The 22,874-nt window shown below is 35.2% G+C and overlaps 5 protein-coding genes across 10 annotated transcripts; 1 reads left to right on the top strand and 4 right to left on the bottom strand.

Annotated features, from left to right (window-relative positions):
- Positions 1 to 161: 161 nt before the first annotated feature.
- Positions 162 to 1,083, bottom strand: LOC105835252 (39S ribosomal protein L20, mitochondrial). The gene is made up of 3 exons (XM_012678345.3): positions 786 to 1,083; positions 579 to 689; positions 162 to 431 (listed from the first exon to the last, which is right to left on the bottom strand). The coding sequence occupies exons 1-3, from the start codon at positions 870 to 872 to the stop codon at positions 183 to 185; spliced, it is 447 nt and encodes a 148-aa protein (XP_012533799.1). The 5' UTR covers positions 873 to 1,083; the 3' UTR covers positions 162 to 182.
- Positions 1,084 to 2,838: 1,755 nt separating this feature from the next.
- LOC105830213 (serine/threonine-protein kinase STK11) lies at positions 2,839 to 6,219 on the bottom strand. Of its 2 annotated transcripts, none has more exons than XM_012669408.3 (6): positions 5,735 to 6,219; positions 5,435 to 5,555; positions 4,424 to 4,609; positions 3,954 to 4,090; positions 3,542 to 3,885; positions 2,839 to 3,373 (listed from the first exon to the last, which is right to left on the bottom strand). In XM_012669408.3, exons 1-6 carry the CDS (start codon positions 6,088 to 6,090, stop codon positions 3,213 to 3,215), a joined length of 1,305 nt encoding a protein of 434 aa, XP_012524862.2. In that variant the 5' UTR covers positions 6,091 to 6,219; the 3' UTR covers positions 2,839 to 3,212. The 2 variants fall into 2 exon arrangements, with proteins under 2 accessions (XP_012524862.2, XP_012524861.2); XM_012669407.3 differs by having other exon boundaries at positions 2,839 to 3,376; positions 5,735 to 6,090.
- Positions 6,220 to 6,558: 339 nt separating this feature from the next.
- LOC105830212 (pre-rRNA-processing protein TSR1 homolog) lies at positions 6,559 to 11,731 on the bottom strand. Of its 2 annotated transcripts, XM_012669405.3 has the most exons (12): positions 11,384 to 11,725; positions 10,504 to 10,777; positions 10,167 to 10,413; positions 9,824 to 10,021; positions 9,482 to 9,727; positions 9,001 to 9,169; positions 8,705 to 8,905; positions 8,400 to 8,623; positions 8,028 to 8,291; positions 7,800 to 7,910; positions 7,485 to 7,692; positions 6,559 to 6,960 (listed from the first exon to the last, which is right to left on the bottom strand). In XM_012669405.3, exons 1-12 carry the CDS (start codon positions 11,493 to 11,495, stop codon positions 6,839 to 6,841), a joined length of 2,376 nt encoding a protein of 791 aa, XP_012524859.1. In that variant the 5' UTR covers positions 11,496 to 11,725; the 3' UTR covers positions 6,559 to 6,838. The 2 variants fall into 2 exon arrangements, with proteins under 2 accessions (XP_012524859.1, XP_028046224.1); XM_028190423.2 differs by lacking the exon at positions 7,800 to 7,910 and having other exon boundaries at positions 11,384 to 11,731.
- A 2,888-nt stretch (positions 11,732 to 14,619) lies between these two features.
- Positions 14,620 to 19,825, top strand: LOC105836887 (dnaJ homolog dnj-5). Of its 2 annotated transcripts, none has more exons than XM_012681230.3 (6): positions 14,620 to 14,958; positions 15,601 to 17,173; positions 17,300 to 17,744; positions 17,879 to 18,094; positions 18,175 to 18,404; positions 18,602 to 19,825. In XM_012681230.3, the coding sequence occupies exons 2-6, from the start codon at positions 15,618 to 15,620 to the stop codon at positions 18,729 to 18,731; spliced, it is 2,577 nt and encodes an 858-aa protein (XP_012536684.1). In that variant the 5' UTR covers positions 14,620 to 14,958; positions 15,601 to 15,617; the 3' UTR covers positions 18,732 to 19,825. The 2 variants fall into 2 exon arrangements, with proteins under 2 accessions (XP_012536684.1, XP_012536685.1); XM_012681231.3 differs by lacking the exon at positions 14,620 to 14,958 and adding an exon at positions 15,047 to 15,414.
- An 819-nt stretch (positions 19,826 to 20,644) lies between these two features.
- Positions 20,645 to 21,814, bottom strand: LOC105836888 (DNA polymerase epsilon subunit 4). 3 transcript variants are annotated; one of them, XM_012681233.3, is made up of 3 exons: positions 21,536 to 21,686; positions 21,151 to 21,411; positions 20,645 to 21,079 (listed from the first exon to the last, which is right to left on the bottom strand). In XM_012681233.3, the coding sequence occupies exons 2-3, from the start codon at positions 21,382 to 21,384 to the stop codon at positions 20,939 to 20,941; spliced, it is 375 nt and encodes a 124-aa protein (XP_012536687.2). In that variant the 5' UTR covers positions 21,385 to 21,411; positions 21,536 to 21,686; the 3' UTR covers positions 20,645 to 20,938. The 3 variants fall into 3 exon arrangements, with proteins under 3 accessions (XP_012536687.2, XP_012536689.2, XP_012536688.2); XM_012681235.3 differs by lacking the exon at positions 21,536 to 21,686 and adding an exon at positions 21,693 to 21,814 and having other exon boundaries at positions 20,939 to 21,079; XM_012681234.3 differs by having other exon boundaries at positions 20,939 to 21,079; positions 21,484 to 21,686.
- Positions 21,815 to 22,874: the final 1,060 nt, after the last annotated feature.

Here is a 22,874-nt window from a genome sequence, read left to right as displayed (position 1 = left end):
TTGTATTTTATGATTCTTAGATATATTTATGGTATTACAAAAAATATCATGGATTAATGGAAATCTAATGGCACCTGTATGTAGTATCGGTATGCCAATTGACAAAAGTTGGAAAATGTCATAAGAGGTAACAAATGTAAGGAGAAAAAAACTTGTTTTTCCTTTAATATCTATGAAAAAAATTATTTAATCAAACCCCTTACAATAATGCTCTTTGATACTTGAATATTCATAGTAGTCTTGAAATTGTCTTGCTTTATTCTTGCACATGCGATATCTGTAATCGCTTTGAAAGTTCGAGGTTCCCAAATTGCCAAGTCTGCCAGTGATTTTCGATTTAGTAGAATGTTACACCTTGTTAATCCTTCTTTAAGGATTGTGAAATTTATACCATGTTCATTTGTAGCAGCTTCTAGCCTTTGTTCGCGTAACTGTAAACACAAATAAGTGAAAAAAATGATGCAAAATTTTAAAGAAATTTTCTATTAAGGGATGAGCAACTGTTGGTCTCAAACTAGCTTTTCAAGTCCATGTGTCACATTGTCACCCTGCATATTTCTTGATAAATTCCATTATACCTCTTTCATGTCTTCTTTTTTCAATTTTCTGCCTTGGGTGCAGTATGTCAAGGCTCTTTGTACACTCCTAATAGCTATACTATAACAGTTCCTTCTTCTACCGATATAATGCTAAAAGCATAGTAATATTTTTCATTGATTCCGGTGTGTCTCATCGATACGTATTTCAAATTGGTCAAGAGCATTTGGAAGTCTCGCATAACTCACCGCAGCAAGCTTGAATATTTTCCGTTTTCGCCAAAACTCGTCAGGTCCGCGAGCTCTAGCTAAAAGGTTTAATGACAAGAAAACCATACTTTACTTTAATCGAATGAAAAAAAAACTTTTAATTCGTGTTATCGAAACGTCTCGTATCTCACACAAAATGATACGATACGTAATTAAAATCGTGAGTGAGAATTAACGAAAATAAATTTGAACAGTCTCAACGTTTCAAGAAGCGATAGGTTATATTGGTTGGGTAGTGGCGCGACTGGCGCGAGCCGCGAGATATGGGCAATGGGCATTGGGCTTGGGCATTAGTGATGGGCGATGTTTCTTTGATTAATCAGTAATCGATTTTTTTAAACAATTTTTCTTTACAATTAATCGATTTTTTAATCGATGTTATGTATTTCAATTAATTGTTTTATCGATGTTATGTATTTCGATTAATTGTATTATCGATGTCAAGAGTCACATAATCGATTTTAGACTGTCTACACGTTAGTATTGTTCGTTTTGTCTGTTCTAAAGTCTACGATACACGATGCTTGTTTTCGTGCTGGTTTGTTTGCTGGATGGAAATACTCTGTCCTGATTGGTGCATTTCTGAAGATGAATGAATATGCACCAATCAAGACAGAATATTTTCATCCAGCAAACAAACTAGCACGAAAACAAGCATCGTGTATCTTTGGCTTAAGTCTACTCGGAGCAAACCCAAGCAGACCAACGCACTCTAAAGGCCCTCACACATGAATTGACATAACCATAATGTAAGGTTTTGACGCGTCGGATTGGGCGACTATAACCGTAACCTGCCGTAATTGGCTAATTCAAGTACGTGATTGGTCGAAACCTTACTATTACGGTTATGTCAATTCATGTGTGAGGGCCTTAATGCTAAGACTCCATGTATATGCGGTGAGCTCCGGCAAACGCATGCGGGCGTTAAGCACGCGGTCACATGATCAGTTTGTCGCTCTCTCTTTCTCTCTCTCTCTCTCTCAAAGGCTCACTAAACAGAGAGAGACCGTGTCTCTTCCGATTCGATGGGGGCGTGATCAGTTTGCCACTCTCTTCTCCTCAGAGGCTCTCTAACGCCAACCTATTATGCTAAAACTCCATGTCTGCGGTGAGCTCCGGCAAACGCATACGGTGACGTTAAGAGGTGTCAGTATCGTTATACTGTCGTTGCGCAGCTTTTTTACCATATAAAATATCTGCGCAACAAGGGTCATGCACTCTCGTTATTATATGTCTATGGATCAGAATAAAATTTTAACCGCGAAAAAAAGCAAAGAAAGCGAAAATTAAAAGTGCAAAATCGTAAATAACAAAAAAGTATTATAGCGTTTTCTACTGGGAAAACTAGTGCAACACTGGTGCGCACTGAGTGCAATTTTATTGTTCCACTGTAAAAATAAGTTCACATATTTTCAGTGTTTAATGTTCTACTGAAAAAATTGATGCAAAAAATTTGCACCGAGTGCAACTTTTGCTCCACCGTCTTTCGAGACGGTGGAAGATGCCAGTGCAAATTAAATAGATGTTATGTTCGTGCTTTAAGGTATTACATTAAAGTATATGTTATTACATTATTTTAGTAAACTTTATAACAATGAAATTGTTTAATTTTTAAACCTGTCTAATGATGTGTTCCACTGAACCACACTAAACCTGCACTATTATTGCGCTAGTGGAGTTTTCATCGAAATCTACCGCAGCGTTGGTGCTGCACCAGTTTTTCCAGTAGAAAACGCTATTAATGTGTGCTTTCTAGCCAGACACAGTGTCCACTTAGTGTGAGTGAGACACACTGATATGTTCTTTCTTACACTAATGGACACTGTGTCATCTGTGTATGTAGCTGGAAAACAGCTACCATTTCTATATTTACTAGAGAGTTGGAAGGGATATCAAGCTATCCGCATCTCATTCCGCACGCCTTGCCTTTTTTTCATTGTAATCAGTGGTCTATTCTACATGTCGATCATTCAATTGCCTGCTACTCATACCTCATCAAGAACAGAAATACGGAGGATAGAAAATAAAATACTATGACGATTAACAACTTTATTAATCGCATTGTCAATATGGCACCAAAACGAAATATGACTGATTGGGCATTGAACAGGCATCTCCTAGGCATTGAACGATCAATAATGATGTCATTGAATTAATTCACGCTATACGATTTAATCTTAATATCACAATCTTTGCATCCGGTTTTACACTTTTCAATCGCAACTCGAAAGCTTCGAAGTATTCCATTCGTATTTCGTTCCGCTCTATTATATTACACAAATGTCTCGCATTTTTCGCAATCTCTTGCGTTTTTCGAGTTTTCAACAATCTCCCTACCAGAAAAGCTTCGTGACTGACACAGTCAGAGAGATACGAACGAAAAAATATGCGATATAAAACACAAAATCACGATGGCTTGCAGGATGGAAATCTTTTAATACTAATGCATGAAATTGGCTTACGCCATCTTCGTTTGTTTTGAGTGTTTACGTTGTATTTGACGTGATGGCTATTACACGTGGTATTTCGATCCTCGCTAATGCGATCCAGTTCTTGAAGTCTTCGTTCTTCTAAAAGGAAAAAAAAATCCATTAAGTTCTCTTTTACAAGAGAGTAATTCGACCTATGCGATCGACTGATTTTGCACAATTGACTAGAAAGTCTCGCTTTTTAATCGAGTTTATTTTCGAATCGACAAGTCAAGATGTCGATGTACACAGGCATAACAGACTTACCATTTAACTGATGTTCCGTATAGTATACGGGATTGTCATCAACTCCGTAATGATATTCCATGAGGTATGGCAAGACAGTCATGCTATGACATCCATTGCTTTTAAGGGGAGGTATGGGTACTTGTGGTTGTGTTTTAGGGTGCTCGCACATGGTCCACGCATGTTGTTTAACCTGTTGCAATGTAAATCTTTTGTCCGCATCTTTCTGCAACATTCCCTCTATAAGCGATTTTAAAGGTTCTTCTACTTCTTTCGGTACAGTATATTCACCCCTTCCAATGTTTTCATACAATTTATATATACTATCTCCCTCGAAAGGATATAAACCAGTGGTTATGTTGTACCTGTTATATAAAATATAGATACATCATTCTGATCCTTAGATAACATTGTATTCATAAGCATTACTTACAATGTAACTCCACTACTCCATATGTCTACCTTAAAGCCTGAGAAACTTTCGCAGCCATTTGCGATTTCTGGTGGTTGAAATGCTGGAGACCCTTGACCTATCGTACATGTATCGTCTTTGGAAAACATGTCTAATGCCTAGCACAGTGGAGATGCGTAATCACAAATAGGAATAAAACACGCATAGAGGCAAGTATATATGAGGGTGAGTGAGTGAGTGGGTGGGTGGGTGAGTGAGTGAGTGAGTGAGTGAGTGAGTGAGTGAGTGAGTGAGTGAGTGAGTGAGTGAGTGAGTGAGTGAGTGAGTGAGTGAGTGAGTGAGTGAATGCGCTCGCGTGTGCGTGTGCGCATGTAACATTTTTTAAATATTCCATTGATACTTTTTGTCATTACAAATATTGGTTTTTATAATTAATAAAAGTACATATAAATTTGTTGATTAAGATAAAAAGTTAGAACATAAGCTTGTACCTCTGCGACACCAAAGTCACTAATCTTCAAGATATCATCTAGGGTTAATAATAAATTTCCAGGTTTTATATCTTTGTGAACTATTCCTTTACTGTAAAGATACTCTAAACCATCCAATAATTGACAGAAATAATCGTGTGCCTGCCAAAGTGGAAGCTTCTTGGTCGGCGTGCTTTCCAACATGTCCTGTAAAAAATCTAATAAATAGAAATCTAATTGTTGTTAATTCATGCAAGCCATTGTTATAGATATCAAAATTGAAAAATTTAAACATTTTTCCTTTCCTCATCACAACTTATTGCTTCACTGTTTTTTGTAAATGTAACACTGTGCAGCACTATTATCACATAAATACAAAATCTAACGAGGATAAATTTTGATATTATCATAAGTATTATCTTCACTAAAAATTTTATCAATTTCAATACATTACTAATCTAATTAAACAAGATAAAACACCAAATATTTTATAATTGATTACAATTGTCAACATTTGAATTCAATGTGATGTTACATTGCTTATATTACCATTTGTGCAATATAACATTCACTGACTTTTATAAAATATATGTAATGAATATGACTCAACATATAAAATTAAATAGTTTTTTCTATATTATGTAACACAAGATATAAGGTATGACTTTCTCAATATTTTTATATAAAAATAAAAGTTAAATACAAGTACAGAATAATTCTAATCAAATGTAATATGGATAAAAGACACAATATGAAATATTCTTAACTTTCTGTATCACCATTGAAACAAAACGATATGTAAAAAATTTAAGAAACACAAGATTAATGACAATCCAAAATTTAAAATAATTTCATGCTCCCTTTCGATACTTATAGATTATTAAAGCAAACAACTATTATTTTATAGAATTGGAAAACTGATCCGATCTCTTGTAATTGGAACCAATTCTCCCAATTGTATACCTATGCATGCATTTCATACACTGAGAGTAAAAATGAAAAAGATAGTTGTGTAAAAAATTATAAATTTACCTGTAATCCACATACACAGAATTCCATAACTAGATACATCTTTTCTTTTTCATCACTGTATAAAACGTCTACGAGATTTATTACATTCTTATGTTTTAATATTCTTAACAATTTTATCTCCCTGTAAGACCAATTACTATTGAAATACAATAGAGAAGAAACGAAAGCAAGAAGAAAAATAATTATCTCGCCGATATTTGTATATAAAACGAAAAAAAATTTAGCCACTGTGAATAATCAAGTGGCATATCAAGTCGATATATGAAGCAATTGGTAAAGAAACACGTTCGTCGAACACACCGTTGAACGTTCTGCTCGCCGTTCGGTATCCTTCGAAGTTTCCTCTTTTTCAATATTTTGACCGCTCTTCGGCAAAGCGTCTGCGAATCCAGCACCTCTTTCACCTTCCCATAACTACCTTCACCGAGAACATCACCCATGACGTATTTACCGATAAATTTACACTTTTTCCTCTTTTCCTCATATATAATTTGATCAGAGTCGACTCTGTGAAAAAACATGTTAACCTCGTCCAAGTCGTAGTTTGGATCGTCATTGATCCACATGACCGGTTCCATATCGCGCAATATATCATTTTCATCTTCCTCGTCTACTTCTTCCTCGTCAGGATCGCATATCGTTATTTTATTGTCCATTTTTACTCCAAATTAAAGAGTTTACAAACTACAAAATAAAGAGATCACACGAGCGATTTAACCTAAAATACAACCGGCACGATCATTGTTGTGAACACTGGTGGTAAGCTGGTAAGGAAAGTGGGACACAGTGGGCCGAGTGGAGGGAGAGGGAGGGAGGGTGGGGGAGCGGGAGAGAGAGAGAGAGAGAGAGAGAGAGAGAGAGAGAGAGAGAGAGAGACAGATAAACAGATCAGCTATTTTTCAAGAAGGGGTATTTTCTTTTTTTCATGAAATTCCGTCAAAATTCCCACTGTGCACCACTGTCATCAATATTAATACTTGCATTTGGAACTACAAGCCATATTCATCTTACAACACTACCGAAGAATCAGACAAGTCGAAAAACGAATGTGGTTCGTCTACATTAATCATGATTTTTTTTAGAAGAGGGAGAAGAGAAAGTGAAGATTCTCTCCAAAGCCGATATTATCATAGTTCTTACATTCAAGATTATTTTAAGTTTATTTGAGATGTTACAAACGAATCGCAGAGCGACATTAATATCTTAATACATTACTTAAGGCGATCTTGAAATACAAATAGATGATGAATATCGGCTCGAACGTTTGAAAAGCGCTCAGTCTATTTATTACAGATCTACGCGCTATCATCTCGATGGTTTAATATTTGTCTTGTACCTCCAGTTTTATTTTCCTTCACTTATGGACGTTTTATCCATGATACAAATATTAACATTAACAAATTTTTATTTGTAATCGATGGGTTCGTAGGTCCATTTTGGAAAAACTCGTTTGTACAAATTCATCAATACTGTATCTTGAGACTTCAGCTGACCATTGAAGATGCATTTCATGTGCCCGTGCGTACCTATGAAAAATCAAAAGTACAATAATTAAAAAGGATTCTTAAACATATATAAGTGCAGCAAATATATTGTTGCGCGCCGCAACAATATTGCTCGAATGCCCTGAAGCGCTAGTCAGCTGACGGACCGATCGGTATTATCGATCGGCTGGTTGCCGGGAGAGATTTGTAATAAATAAATGTATTTATCGACTGGTTGCCGAGGAATGTTTGTATACAAAATATGTTTGACAGTTTAGCATCGGATTCCTGCTGAGAAGGACGTCTTACGCGCATTCCTGTTTGAGCTCGTTCTTCAATAAAATTTATAAAAATCCAACCACGGTTTGGTTTTCCTTCGGCGCGAGTGAGTGAGTGAGTGAGTGAGTAAGAATGTGTGTGTGTGTGTGTGTGTGTGTGTGTGTGTGTGCGTGCGCGCGCGTGTTCCTTTGGTAACGCGGCGCAACAATATAATACAAAAATAAAGAAGAAAGATTCAACCAAACTGTCTCAATTATATCTTAATTTAATTTAGACTATATATTTACCAAGAGGTTCCTTTATATGGCCTCTACGTCCATATTTTGTCCTCAATTGAATCGGCTTGAACCACTCAATATCTTCACGGTGAAAGAACATGAAACGCACTACCACAGATCTCTTATTTACTTTATACGGATGACCACTCAAAACGACTCGTTTCAGGACAATTCTGTTGGGATTACAAGATAACACGCTACCAGACGCAATTAATTCCTGAAACAATGTTATTGTCATTTGAATTTGATAGGAGTATACTATGTTAGCCCCATACATATGATAAAATTATAATATAATATTAATAACAATAATAAAATACATACGAGCTTGCCACTTTTACTTTCGATGTAACAAAGGACTGGACATGGTGAAAAAGTAACCGGTGCATACATACTCGCCACGACAATACTCTCGGGATAAAAGTATCTCTCGTACTAAAGGAACATATTTATCGAAATAAACGAAATAATAATTTGTGCATGAGGGGAGAGTGTAAGTAATATCGGTTTAGTATAAAATATGTTTAGTAAAATGATGCCGTATCGATTCACCTTATGTTTAACTCCATTTGTATGCTGACTGAATATTGGACATGACGTAAATCGTCGAAATCCACATTGAAATATCAATCTTTCTTTCGACTTGATTGGCTGCGTGTAGTTGCTCGAATGTTTCAACACAATGTTCAAAAGAGACATTTTATTTTCGTATGGAAGTAATGCGACTACTACTAACGGTTTATTTTCTATCATGGCAAATGTCTTGAAAGTTTCTTTGTTAACACGGGTGATATAAACTTGTATGTAACACCCTGGCTGAAAGCATAACATAACACATTTCGTCCACGAAAACAAAACACGGATTACGATAAGCATTTAACGCAAGTTAATACTGAACAAAATTCAAGTTTTCATCATACGTACCGATACACCGTCGATATCTTTACGTTCTTTATAAATATGTTTTCGTCTACAATCGTAATCGGCAAATTCAATTATCCGAGAATAATCAAAGGGAAGATTTTCCTTTGGATCCCATGGACTAGTACGGAATGATTCAAGACCACGATATTTTTGGAATCTCGTTTTAGCTAAAATATTCTGAGGTGTATCCACTTCATCGGGAAACTGCGCGTTCATTTTTTCTTCTGTATGTTGTGACAAAAGTATTACAAAAGCGACATCAAATCGAAGATACATATCGTGAACATATATCTAATTATAGTAACCTTTGAAATTTTCCATAGCTTGCTTTTCTTCAAACATGTCAATATCTCGATCGTAACACTCATCCAGTGGTGCTTCCGATATTGTAATAGTTTCATATTGTTCGTCATCTTGCAAGTTTTCACTACTGGCTGTTTCAGATCTCGCCTCCTCCACAGACATGTGGTCTTCCAATTCATTCTCCGAATATACACTCAGGCTTTCTAAGCAAAGAAAAAAAATTTTGTCATTTGAATAAGGAAAATAAAATAAATGACGAGAGATCGAGTACTTTACTAGAAGTAAAATATGCTTTTACCTCCATCTTCATCTGGTATCCATGCAGCTTGGTATTCAGAGGTTCCTTTTGGTACAACTTTTACAATTTTTCGATTTCTATTACTCGCTGCTTCAGCCAATTCCTCTTTCGTAGGCCATGTTTGCTCAGCATCCATTGGATCAGGAATATATTCGCTTTCAAGAGATTCCTACAGTTTGACATTTTAAGTTAATGTATGGATACAATGATTATCATTACAAAAAAGTCACATATAAATGAATCTATATTGATTTCATACATCCTCAATAAATTTATATATATGCGATTTCTCATTTTGTTAAGTTCGCTGCCCGCTAAAGACATTGTCAAAACAATCGCTTCTAATACTAAAAATAGCAAGATAGTAGCGTTAATAATATTCGTTTAGGCATATTCTTTTTTGTAGTCACACTTTATTCGAGTGATACAAAAGTCTTTTGTCACTCGTTGTATTATTTATATTAAAATATATACAAGAAACCTGCTTCTCTGGATCTGCAATCATTAGGACGGTTTTCTCGACTTTATTTCTCGATTCCGTTCTCATCTTATCATCAGAAACACATTTCTTTCGTTCATGTTCAATTAAATACGGATCTCTTGATATTGCGATGCGCGACATTTTAAAGTTTCCAAAACCTGGTATGTGAACCAAATCATTGACAGATAACGGTGCTGTGCCTCGTAAGTATCCACTGACCATAAGAGTTCCAAAATCAAGAGACTCCTGATGTGTAAGAAAAATTATGCGCCATTATTAAATGATATTCGATCTGCTTTTCATATATAATACACATAATTTTAAATATTACAATTTATATACCTTCTCACATTCAAAGGAGATTTCCTCAGCCAAAAGGTATGGTCTTATATCTTTGTAAAACAAACTTTTTTGCTTTTGTGATCCAGCACGGCGTAACACATTTAAACAATCGGCCACTGTGTCCAATTCAAACACTTTATCTTCAGGAAGCCATTTTGAAATTGTACGTTGCACAGATTGTTTATACTCCTGACGTTTCTGTTATATCGTTTAAAATATTATTTTAAATAATCAATGAGATAAAAAAAAGTAAGTTTGACAATAGAGAATTTGCAAGAGTTCTTTACAACAAATTATTTTGTTCATTTGTTTTTCAAAGATCTTTTAAAGTTACGTTACTTACTTTAATATGAAGTCTTTGAATATTGTGTACCGCAACTATAGTAGACGATAAACCTTGGGCAAGGCAAGACGTAATAATTTCCTTACCCCATGCATCTATAACTTCTCTTTGCATATCATTGTTTGCTTCAGTAGCGACACAAGTGACAAAAAGTATAGTGGTAGCAACTTTGGCTGCATCTAATGTCGCCAACACATCACCTATTGGTGGAACAATGAAGGAAAACCGTTGCTTCAGCCTTGGCACACTAAATAAATATAAATATATATGTTTGAATGATTAGCAAATATTAATTTTTTAATAATGAAGAAAACATGATGGTTCTTTCATAGCATACCTGATGTGCGCAATTCCACTTGGGCTGGTAGCAACATTTGTAGTTTTATCCATACTAGTTACAACAGATAAAATATTCTTTACATCTGTATCACTTTGCAACGGTATGATGCAAATAAGGAGAGGTGCTGAAGAAAAGCTACTGAGATTTCTCTTCTGCGCCAATATTTCTTCACGTTTCATCTTTCTAAACTGCAATAATCGATTTCGACGTGCATCTCTCCCAAGATTTTTCTCAAAATGTTTAGATGACTTTCCAATAATATTCTGTTTACCTGTGCAAAAAATATGCTATTAAAATCAAATATGTTAATGAAATTTGAAAAACAATATCGGTATGTAGAATTGGTCAGTTTTTTTTTCAAGAAAAATTTTGTAATTTGTCAAATAAATAAATCTGAAGGACAATTCTTATAATCAAAATTTATCTGTCTTAGAATTCAATGACTACGAATGCTTGCATATTACCATTTATTGGATTCAACAATATTCATAATTACAACTACTAATGTAAAATAGTGCATATAAATGCTAGTTAAAGCGTTTATATATTTTTTATACAAGTCTAGTTGTAAAATTGGATTTAATGTTTACACGACATATTATGTTAATAAGTATAAATGCTTGATTAACGAACGTTAAAAGAAAACAGACGATAACGTCTTCTCACTTCAAGTTGACTGATTTCGGTTTTGGACTTTGTATAGTGTACGTAATATCTCTCTCTCTCTCTCTCTCTCTCTCTCTTTCTCTGTGTGTGTATTTTTGCGCGTGTGATTAAATTGATAGAGCAGTTATTTTTTTTACTCCAAAGTTATTTTGGAGTAAAAAAAAATTCATTACTGAATTCTTACTAGTTATTATTATACCTGCTAATTTACCTTTAAGGTCGTTATTGATGGCACTTTTACTACGATGCCTTCCAGTTTTGTGCTTTTTATTAGATTGTTTGAGCGCACCCGGTCGATGCGTCTCTTGTTTCATCATATTCATTATAACGGATTCGTTACAATTGTTTCCGCCCCAAAAAATTAATATAAACCATCACGCGATAAATACGCATTAGTCAAACACGTGGAATTCTTCTTTTTCTTCAAATTCCCCAATTGGATATTTGACACACGTGGAGAATTGATTCGCGTCTTCCACTGGCAAAAACTCGTTGGCACTCACTGACACTGACCAGCACAGTAAATGGTCTGTTCTTTCTAGCTGCACTGTTGTACTGGTGCAATAAGTTAAAGTAAAGCCTACGATACACGATGCTTGTTTTCGTGCTGGGGCTCGATTCTTGAATTCATTCGCAAGAGAAACGTATACGCAAATACTCGCTCTAACAGAAAAGTTGCAAGTTTATTGGTTAATAGCCATACGATAACCAATAAATTTCCAACTTTTCTGTAAGATCAGAATTTGCGAATACGTTTCTCTTGCGAATGAATTCAAGAATAGAGCCCCTGGTTTGTTTGCTGGATGGAAATACTCTGTCCTGATTGGTGCATTTCTGAAGATGAATGAATATGCACCAATCAAGACAGAGTATTTTCATCCAGCAAACAAACTAGCACGAAAACAAGCATCGTGTATCTCTGGCTTAAGACAAGTATATTTTTTCTCATTCTAACTTATTGCACCAGTACAACAGTGAAGCTAGAAAGAACAGACCAAAAGTGTAGTATTAATGAGGGAGTTATATACACTTTAAGCACTCAGTGCTGCTAGTGCCAGCGAGTTTTTGCCAGTGCAAGTCGCTATTAGGGCCATCTAGAGGAGACCGGCATAAGTGGGCCAACTTTTGATTGGCTTGATACGGCTTGATATGGCGGAGCCAATGCTCTAGTTTACACCGAGCACTTGGTACGCGTATCAAGTAGTGAATTTAAGCTGATCAGCCAATAATTAAACACATTCACTAGTTATTTACTATTTGATATGCGTACCAAGTGCTTGGTGTAAACTAGGTCAATCATTGATAAGTGGAAACGCGAAAAATTTGAATAGAAAATTAAAAAATAAAAGCAAATTAAAGTTTAACATCACAGTTTTATTCAATCACAATATTAAATAAACATTATAAATATAAATAAACTGGTCATAAGTAAACATAAACATAAATAATAAAATATAAAATGATAAACATATATATATAAAAACAAAAAATAAAATATAAAATAAACATATATATATATATATATGCAAACAAAATTAGTTGTATTTAAATATATACGCACTTATGGCAAAGTAAAATATACATAACAGTATATAATAGCAAGACTATGGCTAGACACTTATTAATAAAATAAAATATTATATCATTGAATGCATAGCCATAGTTTTGCTGATAAAAATAGGTTTTTTAATCGTCCTAAACGACAACTCGTTTTAATTTTAAATTTAATAAAACAAATTTTAGTCTCCAACCATACTTTCTTTGTCAGTGGATTTATTTGGAAAGTGTTTTGACATATCCTTCCTCACTTGTGTTGTTACAACCCAAAATACAACAGCCTGTCATTTTCTATAAGATATTAGATTATTTATTATACATTAGATTATTTATTATGTAACTAGAGTTATAAAACTGACTTTATTCTTATACCTTTATTTTTATAGCTAGCAGATAATTCTTTTTTTTTCATTACATTTATTTTTTGAAGGATATTAAGGACGGAATTCATAGACCGATCTTAAGTTTAAGAATTGTCTTAAGTCTAGCTCTGAGCAGACTTGAGACTTATGAAATAACAGCATTGACGTCTCAAGATCGTGCTTAAGATGGATCTTGAATCAGATTTGACTATGAATACCGGCCTTGAAGATGATTGGGTCTTACCTTTGGATCTAACAAATCACCTTCAATTGCTACTTATGCCCGATTTCTTCACGTCCAGTTATCTTGCGGTTAAAATTTCCAGGAGATAAACTACTAGATCCATGCACGTGATTGGTTAAACTTGATATTTATCCTCCGGATAATTTTATCGGAAAGTGAAGAAATTGAGCATTAGCCGCTCAGTGAGCGGTTGCGCTCCTGGATGCACCCCATGAAAATCTTGAGTATCTCGTTTTGCGTGGAAAGTCGTAAACCTGTGGTGCAGAGAATGCTTCGCATGCTTCACTTCTGGGGCTCGATTCTTGAATTTATTCGCAAGAGAAACGTATTCGCAAATTCTGTTCTTACAGAAAAGTTGAAAATTTATTGGCTATCGTATGGCCTTTTAACCAATAAACTTGCAACGTTTCTGTTAGAGCGGGTATTTGCGCATACGTTTTCTTTCATACGAATGAATTCAAGAATTGAGCCCCTGGTCAAGTGTGTGCGAATGTAACCATCAGCGTCAAACGTGGATGTAAAGGGCCGTCTACAATGGAGAGTTGTAGGCCGTAGCAGTAGTCGTAGACAATATTTTCATTACGTACTGTTTTACTGATTACGGCCTACAACAGACATTGAGCCAATTCAGTGGGTGCTTACGATGAGCGTTCAGGTGTTCGGGGTTAGTTTTTAGTCACCTCTCTATGATAGCCGGCTTGTATATTATTGCTAACGTCGTTTATATTATTGACAGCATGGTCGTAGATTTAGCGTTGTTACGACTAAAACACTCCATTGTAGATGGCCCTTAAAGCCCGTTTTAAGGGCCATCTACAATGGAGAATCGTAGGCCGTAGCAGTAGTCGTAGAAAATGTCTCCATTTCGTATTGCTTTACTGTTTACAGCCTACAGCAGACATTGAGCCAATTCATTGCGTGTTTACGATGAGCGTTGGGGCATTCGGGATTAGTTTTTGGTCGCCTTTCTTTGATGGCCGGCTTGTATGTTATTGCTACGTCGTTTTTATTCTAGACAGCATTGCCGTAGTTTTAGTGCTGTTACGGCTAAAACACTCCATTGTAGATGGCCCTTTACATTAATCGCAAGCAGTCAGTTGCGACTTGCGACATCCAATAAGCGCTTAGTTTCTAATTAAAGCTCGACATTCATTGGGTGTTGCAAATTGCAACTGGCGACTGCAATTAATGTAGAACGGGCTTTACATTCACGTTTGGCGCTGATAAATGAGCGTTAAGCGTCATAGTGAAAAGGCACCTTAAGGCTTACTACATCTATTGTAGATCCGGTCTAAATGTGACGCGATAACCGCTCTCAGCTTCCTCTCTTTTCCTCTTCCTCCATGTGATAGATGATGGTGGGGACGATCGAGTGGTGGAAAAAAAACCTTCCACGGTTCCGTAGTCTATCTCATATCACGATGGTTAGAATTTAGGATCTCCTGATTCTCCCTCTGAATCCGAATACTGTGTGATACGATGTCCGATTTCACGTTAACCGCATGGTATATAACGTAAAATTACGTATCTAACACAAGTATAGTTACTTTTTACTATTAATGTAAAATGCGCTGAACAACGAATATAAGGAAGCACTGTGAAAAAGTGTATCTATTGGTGAACGTGAGTAATATATCGACCATACCGACATTTAATGACATTCAATTTATTTTAGGTTATAACATTTAAACAAGATTGTTTTCTATCTCTCTCTCTCTCTCTCTCTCTCTCTCTTCTTTTCTCCTTCCATCTCCCTTTTTTCATACTTTCTCTGTCTCCCTCTTTCCTAATGATTATTTAATATGAATTTATCTCAGCAATATAAACCAGCTGTACGTTACCAAATATTTTCAATTTGCATATTAATTGATATTAGTGGATATTTCATGTTCTTGATGTATTACTATGGTTGTGTGAGTTATATGTAGACATTTTTAGAAAACATTTATATTTTGCACATTTCAGTTGACACTATATCATTACAATATACATTTGGAAAAGATGGAGTGTGATATTCGTAAATACACAAGACAGTTAATAAGAGATTATTAGTATCACATCTTGGGCATGCATACTTCTGTACAGTATTTAATATTGTTAGGATATGTTTTGTTATTCATTAATATATATGCATTTACCATACTTAAAAAAAATTTTTGTAAAATGTTGCATTCTATTCTTTACATTTTATCAAACACGAGTTGAATATTCATTAAGGATAATGTACGACATTTAAATAACATCCTTGTTTTGTTTTGTTTTTAGAGAAGTAAATTGGCAATATGGCAGAACAACAACAAACTCCTTCTGGTTTTAAACACATGTCTCTGGATAAGATTATCGAAGCTATGACTCCAGATTTGGAAGGTTCAAATGGTCATTACGCTCAGTTCAATGTTCCCGCGCAACAAACCACTTCACGCAATTGGAGAGGAGATTACGTACCTGGACAAGCCAGACATCACATCGCCAGTCAACCTGTCGTCGCGCCATCGAATACACCTGGGATACAATCTATCACACCAATGGCTACATCTCTATACATGCAAGATATGCCGAATTATGATGTCGCGCCCGCCGATTCGATATACTTTCCATCACAGACAACAGTAAATCACTTGGGTATTAACGAGAATAACGATTTAATCGGTACCATCGATGTCGGAGGTGGCAACTATATTAATGTCATTTATGGAAACGCCTCTCAGATTATGGCCGAGCAGTGTCGTCTTACAAACATGACATCGTACTCGAATCAAAGTATCGTTAATCAGGAATATGGACTTTTCAACGATCCACACATGACTGTACCATCCGAATTGCCAAGTCCGAATTTTAACGGGAAACAATTAATCGACAATCTAGTTGAAAATTGGGTGCCAAATCAATCCGGTACTTACAGTCCGTTTGGCGGATCTTCCAATATCACACCTGTACCACAAGCTGTACGGGACGTCAGAGAGAACGAGGACTTACCACCTAGAAATATATCTGTGGACTGCCAATACAAAAAACCGAGAATGGTAGCCGAAGTAAAACCTATGCGACCTTCCTACTCTGACGTTTTAACGAAATCTGCTCCAACTCCGCCATCACCGTTAACAGTTCAGCCTATGAAATCAAAAATCGAGGCAGCGGGCAAGAAAATCTCTAATAAGAATATCAAAACTAAAAACAAGCCTGCACTATTGAAAAGACAGAACTCGTCTGGTAGCGACGATCACAATTCTCCGAAAATGCAAATTCCTAGAAAGGTTTTCGAAAAAAATTCTTCCAATCTTCCAAGACGTTGGGTGTCACTCGACAATCTCGGCTCACAGTCCGATTCTCGCCAGATAAACGCTTTCGATAGATCCGATCAGTTTTGTTCGGAGAAGAAAAAATCTGATAAGAAATCGTCTAAGAAAGCGGAAAAAAGTGAGACCCTTAACAATACCAAGATACAAAATAGTAATCCTAAAACTGTGGGAAATATTCCGAAACGTCCGATACAGATAAATAATAATTTGAATACAATCAATACATCCAGTCAGACCATCTCGTCTGAAAAAGTGGAAAAGAATCAACAAATTATCAATAAAGTCACTAAAGATGATAAAAAGACGATCAAGGAAAAGAATCCCAAACGTTTTCAAGGCACTGAAAAGACACAGCAACAAATTAAGAAGGGACAAAGAAATAGAAAAAGAGAAAATAGAGAATCTTCTATTAAAGATTTTTATAAAAATTTGAACAAATATGCGACTCGTTGGAGCAAAATTCTATTGAAAATTTTTTATTGGCTGCTACATTTAATTTCCGATGTCGTTAGCATGAGTGCTAACTTGGTTATTCAGCTGTGAGTATAATATACGCTTCTATTTCTCTCTCTCTGTGTGTGTAGGTACGTGTACATGTATATGCATGTATATATGTATAAGTTATATTTAAAGCAAGGGTTCAATTTTTCTCTTATCATTTTTAGTGGAAAATGCGCTTGGTATCACACCATACTTTATTTCAAGTGTTGGTGGATGTATGTGGCTGTGACATTTTGTAAAATTCGTTTTTTAAACGCTATTGGTAAACAATTGGATAATTGGCTTGGTAGTAGTAAATTTGCATTCTGGAGAAAGATAAATACTAAAAAGAACGAGGAGAAAGAAGACAGTGGCAATTGGATTCACAGTGGACTAGAAACCAATATCGCATTACCTAGCACTGGCGAAGAAGCTATGAAAAGATTACTAGCGTGCAAGGGAAAAGATCCTTACAGCATACTCGGTGTTACGCCAACATGTTCGGACGACGATATTAAAAAATATTACAAGAGGCAAGCCTTCTTAGTGCATCCAGATAAAAATAATCAGCCAGGAGCAGAAGAAGCATTCAAGATATTGGTGCATGCTTTCGATATCATTGGGGAACCGGTAAAGCAATTCATTTAACTTATAATTTTCTCAAAACAAGACATGAAATAATGAAATAACGATATTTAACATTAGTCTTTAATCCGTATGGTTACAAAGCGGTATGGATTTATTAACGTTGCGTATTATTTTAGGAACGTAGACAAGCCTTCGATCAAACTAGACAAGTCGAAGCGGCTTGGGGTGAACTAAGCGACTTGTTGTCTCAACTTCATCGAAAGATGGAACAGGCCGCAAATACGATAAGGTGTACAAATTGCGGTTTGAGACACAAACGTATCCCTACGCAACGCCCTTGTTACGCCGCGCGATTTTGCAATCAATGCAAAATACGTCACAGTGCGAAAGAAGCGAGTGTCGAGTTTATTACTATACATTTATCAGTTTATTTTCTTAAATTATTAAGTAATCGTTACAACTATTCGTACAGGGAGATATCTGGGCAGAGTCTCGTTTAATGGGTTTCCTATGGCACTATTACGCGTGCATGGAAGGAGCGGTTTACGATGTAACCGACTGGGCAGCTTGCCAAGCTGGGAATCTCAAACATCTCAGAGCGAATACGCATAGTGTCCAATATAGAATCGTCTTGGGACAAAGATTACCATCTCAAACGTCCGGTAGCGGTAAAAAACGGCAACAGATAGATCCCAATACGAGGTATATTTTACAATAGTGATTTATATTATCGTCATTCTCATTAAGCTAATGGCTATTCAATCTGACATTTCGTTCAGTAAGCTCTTCGAGCATATTCTCTGGAATAAATGTGATACATAAATGTACATATATATATATATATATATATATATATATATATATGTGTGTGTGTTTTTTTATTGTTTTTCATGAAACAGCGAAGCGGATTTCGAGGATTTCCTAAACAATCTTTACAACCATAGCAAATCTGCTGGCGTCAATACATCGGCGGATCAAAATTCTTTTAGAAGCGATAGCAGACGACGCAAAACTAAGCGTAAGAAGTAGATAAATAGTAGCATACGAACAATCGCTGAGCGTTTGACATCGTCGTTGTATAATTATAAAGTGCGCATTACATTAGAACGCATATTATACACAATCTTAAATTTATATTATCTTTAAACGATTAACATTAGTACGTAGATGTTACGAATATTCACGAAATGCTAATATCTGACTGATATTAACGCAATATGAGATTATAATGAGAAACTGTGTTCACGACAAGTGTACGTGTACTAAACATTGTATTGAATAGACTCGCCCATAAAGAAAAAAAAGCTCGAGAGGATACATGAATATCACAATTTAGAGAATTCGGACAATTTGACAACAGAAACGCTGTCAAATATATTCAACAAAACAGCACAATAGTGCAATATTTTACAGATAAGAGAAAAATAAAAACATTGACTTTCTCCAAGAAGAAAATATATAGAGATGCCAAATAATGATCATAGGAATAATATCATATGCGTGGCAAAGTTAGATTTGAACAGAAAAATTTTTATACACGCATTTAGACAATTTGTATGTTGTAAAACCTTGTGTTCTTCCAAAATAAAAAATAGTAACGATATCACAGATTATTCATTAAAAAAACTAACGTTTTCACTTTATTTTTTATTTTTTTTTCTTTTATTAAATACACACACTCAACCTCATATTCAAAATACACGAGTGTATAAGTCGCGTGAGATATTTAAACAACTATTATTCACAACTTAAATCAAAAATTGGCAAATATGAAGAAGACTGATTTTCTCTCTTTTTTGTTACTTATTAAGTTACACACACACACACGCGCGCGCGCGCGCGCACATGCACGCTTAGGCTTCACACGCACACATTTACGCGCGTGTCAACGTGTATGTATGACATCTATTTATGTGTGTATAAATCTATACCATATATACAAAACTGTAAGAAAATTGGGATGAAACATTACATATGCTACATTACAGAAGATGCATAGTAGCTGCAAGTAGAAAAATATAGATCAAGTAGAAAAATATAGATCTCATCAAGAGAACAATGGATTACAAAAATTGTATTCTGACAAAGATTTTTAAAATACAGCACAGTAAAAATAGAAAAAATTGAAAAGTAACAAAATATTGTCCATTTCACACTGTGTATGCATACAATATAGCAATATACAGTTGAACATTCACGTTCTTAATTTATTTACAAAAAGACAAAACAAAATTCTTATTGCAAACTTATTTCAAGTTTCCACGCCTATTTTAATGACATATGTGCAAATAGTAAAAATCATTGTGTTCGTCTCGCGTTTATTTTTATTCCACTATGGTTTATTTCTATCAACGTAGATTAACTTTAATCTCAATTTAACTTACTGTTTATCTTTTTCTAACTTTTGGAATTAAAATGAGATAATAAGCAAGTTAAACCGAGATTAAAGTTAATCTATGTTGGTAGGAACAGGCCTATGTCGAGTAACAATGTACAAAATAGACCTATTTTTACCAACATAGATTAATTTTAATCTTGGATTAACTTACTCTTTCTCTTTTTAATTTTTGAAACTAGAATAAGATAAGTAAATTAAACCGAGATTAAAGTTAATCTACATTGGTAGAAACAAGCCATAGTGGGATAACAATATAGAAACATTAAATTTTTTTCAAGGATCAATTCAATTAGAAGATTAAGAACAAAGTGTCCATAATACGAATCATCATTTTTCAACCCTACATACTTTTTACAAGCTATAACATATAAATAATACTCTTTTCTGTTATTTTTTTCATGAAATAAATACCTTGCAAACATGAAACAATCTGTTGTATACCAATAAAAAAATATTAGTAATAAATGAATTTTAAACAGAATTGTACATCTCTTTCTTATAAAAATACACAAAAAATGCATAGTTAGTAAGGCACTTGAAATACGACTTATTTTCACATATATTTTATATTTTTAAAATTAAAGCTCAATATAACAAAAATTTAACAAACAAAAATTTGATGGCAGGTGAAAAAGGTATCGATAAACACTTTCTTATTTATTAAGTATACAACACTGCTTAAAAATATTCTTATTTATGTACAACATAAAGAAATGCAAAGATTAGCAATTTTGTCAATGTTCGCAAATGTAATATGTATTATGTTACTATTATATATATTAATATACCAGAGATGAAACGAAATAATTTATCGAATGACACTAATAACGTTATACGATCAATCGAGCATACCTTCTAGAAAAACAAGCGCATCCACATTATCAATGGCACTTTCTACATCACGCTTCTGAACAGTCCTTTTCTTCGCTTGTACAGTATATTTATAAGCTTCTTTCGCAAGCGACTCGATAAAAAATTCCTGTCAAGAGGTAGATAATTATTTTAACGATCCAAAAAACAAATTACAATCAATTATTCGATAGTATTTACTACTGATTTTGCTACTAGAAACGCAGCTTCTTGGTTAATGAAACCAACTTCAGGATCCATTTTGATAATGGTTTTTACTCTCCCCATGGGCAATCGTATCAATTTTTCTCGTTGTTCTTCATCACCATGCGAGGTATCGTCAACATCGTCTCGCGAATCTCGTGGATTCTCATCAAACTGTCCTTTATCGAGTTGGATCGTTTCGCTCAAGCCATCGATTTCCGAATTATTCATGTTGACAATTTACTTTATACGTTATAACTATTAATGAATATATAAATTTAGTTATATAAAAGATTTTACACAAAAGAAAAAACGAGAGCAATTTCGCACATTATTGAAAGGAATGTATCATAGCAACGGATATACCGCAATTACCACATACCGAAATCACAACATTTAATACACATAATAAAATTGTTTTCGATTACAATAGGGTTTAATTTTTTGTGAATTTAATGTTGTATCTATGAAGACTAGAACCAGGAGACCAAACTCCGTGGTGTTTTAAGTGAGGCGAAAATCTGTTAGAAATGTAGTACCAGCAGAGAGAACCTGAGAGCGGCCACCGCGGCTCTTTTTTTGTGCGACCAATATTTGACTAGCACCAGCGCCAAACGTGGATGTAAAGCCCGTTCTACATTGGGTGCGTTCGAAAATAGCTTTCGCTGGTGCTGGGAGAAAAAGTTAAGTTGGTAGTTTTGAGAATTTCCAACGCTGCGTTTGTTTTCTCCCAGTTGGGAACTGGGGGTCTATTACGTGGTCTGTTCTTTCTATCTGCACTGTTGCACTGGTGCAATAAGTTAGAATGAGAAAAAATATACTTGTCTTAAGCCTGAGATACACGATGCTAGAGATACTATAACAGAGATTCGCCAATGCGTTAACGATTTCTGATTGGCTCCCGTCGCTTGGGGTATAACCGGAAGTATGAGAGAGAAAGATAGATATAACTGACAGAGAAAGCCTAGCCGATCTAACCTGTTACCTGTCACCTGTCAAAAGAAAACAGAGTAAACCGCCATCGAAAACGTCATATCCGATATCCGGTTTTACCCCAAGACGGCACATTGGCGAATCTCTGTTATAGTATCTCTACATGATGCTTGTTTTCGTGCTAGTTTGTTTGCTAAATGAAAATACTATGTCTTGATTGGTGCATATTTAAACATCTTCAGAAATGCACCAATCAGGACCGAGTATTTCCATTAAGCAAACAAACCAGCACGAAAACAAGCATCGTGTATTGTTGGCATTACTTTAACTTATTGCACCGGTGCAACAGTGAGCTAGAAAGAACAGACCAACGGTTCGTAGGTGAGATCACTCACTTTTTACATTTCCAGCACTGTCTCCACTGATTGGTGTATACTTTTAATACTAACGATATAAACCAATCACTGTAGCTCACATTTAACATTTTTACAGTGAGTGATCTCACCTAAGAACTGTAATAGACCCCCTGGGAGACCGATCAAATGGGTGCATTTAGTGCAAATAGCAATAAAATATTATTGGTCTGTTCTTTCTAGCTGCACTGTTTGGGACAAAAGTTGTTCCCCTCGACAAGACGCACATTTCATTCCCAATGAAACTTTGTCGTAAAGACGACGGTTTACGAGATACGGCATTTTTTCAGTTTTTCTCTGCAACCAAGCGTTTTAGCGAAATGTTTGAGACAAAAGTTGTACGACTCGACGAGGCGCACATTTCATCTCCTATGA

The sequence above is a fragment of the Monomorium pharaonis genome, chromosome 9, assembly GCF_013373865.1.
Source record: "Monomorium pharaonis isolate MP-MQ-018 chromosome 9, ASM1337386v2, whole genome shotgun sequence".
In the NCBI taxonomy this organism is placed as follows: domain Eukaryota; kingdom Metazoa; phylum Arthropoda; class Insecta; order Hymenoptera; family Formicidae; genus Monomorium; species Monomorium pharaonis.
This window is presented reverse-complemented; position numbering and strand designations above follow the sequence as displayed.

Bases quoted from the DNA above. Each gene is read 5' to 3' on its own strand.
- LOC105835252 (XM_012678345.3), bottom strand. From the start codon at position 872: ATGGTTTTCTTGTCATTAAACCTTTTAGCTAGAGCTCGCGGACCTGAC. The intron at 690-785 runs GTGAGTTATGCG...CTATGCTTTTAG, and splicing joins AAATATTCAAGCTTGCTGCG to CATTATATCGGTAGAAGAAG. The intron at 432-578 runs GTATAATGGAAT...TTGTGTTTACAG, and splicing joins AAAAAGAAGACATGAAAGAG to TTACGCGAACAAAGGCTAGA.
- LOC105830213 (XM_012669407.3), bottom strand. From the start codon at position 6,090: ATGGACAATAAAATAACGATATGCGATCCTGACGAGGAAGAAGTAGAC. The intron at 5,556-5,734 runs GTGTGTTCGACG...TTGGTCTTACAG, and splicing joins GGCGAGCAGAACGTTCAACG to GGAGATAAAATTGTTAAGAA. The intron at 3,377-3,541 runs GTAAGTCTGTTA...TTTTCCTTTTAG, and splicing joins TACGGAACATCAGTTAAATG to AAGAACGAAGACTTCAAGAA.
- LOC105830212 (XM_012669405.3), bottom strand. From the start codon at position 11,495: ATGAATATGATGAAACAAGAGACGCATCGACCGGGTGCGCTCAAACAA. The intron at 10,778-11,383 runs GTAAATTAGCAG...TTTTTTGCACAG, and splicing joins CATCAATAACGACCTTAAAG to GTAAACAGAATATTATTGGA. The intron at 10,022-10,166 runs GTAAGTAACGTA...ACGATATAACAG, and splicing joins TTCAAAGACTTCATATTAAA to AAACGTCAGGAGTATAAACA.
- LOC105836887 (XM_012681230.3), top strand. From the start codon at position 15,618: ATGGCAGAACAACAACAAACTCCTTCTGGTTTTAAACACATGTCTCTG. The intron at 17,174-17,299 runs GTGAGTATAATA...TATCATTTTTAG, and splicing joins GCTAACTTGGTTATTCAGCT to TGGAAAATGCGCTTGGTATC. The intron at 18,095-18,174 runs GCGAGTGTCGAG...CTATTCGTACAG, and splicing joins TACGTCACAGTGCGAAAGAA to GGAGATATCTGGGCAGAGTC.
- LOC105836888 (XM_012681235.3), bottom strand. From the start codon at position 21,384: ATGAATAATTCGGAAATCGATGGCTTGAGCGAAACGATCCAACTCGAT. The intron at 21,080-21,150 runs GTAAATACTATC...ACCTCTTGACAG, and splicing joins TTCTAGTAGCAAAATCAGTA to GAATTTTTTATCGAGTCGCT.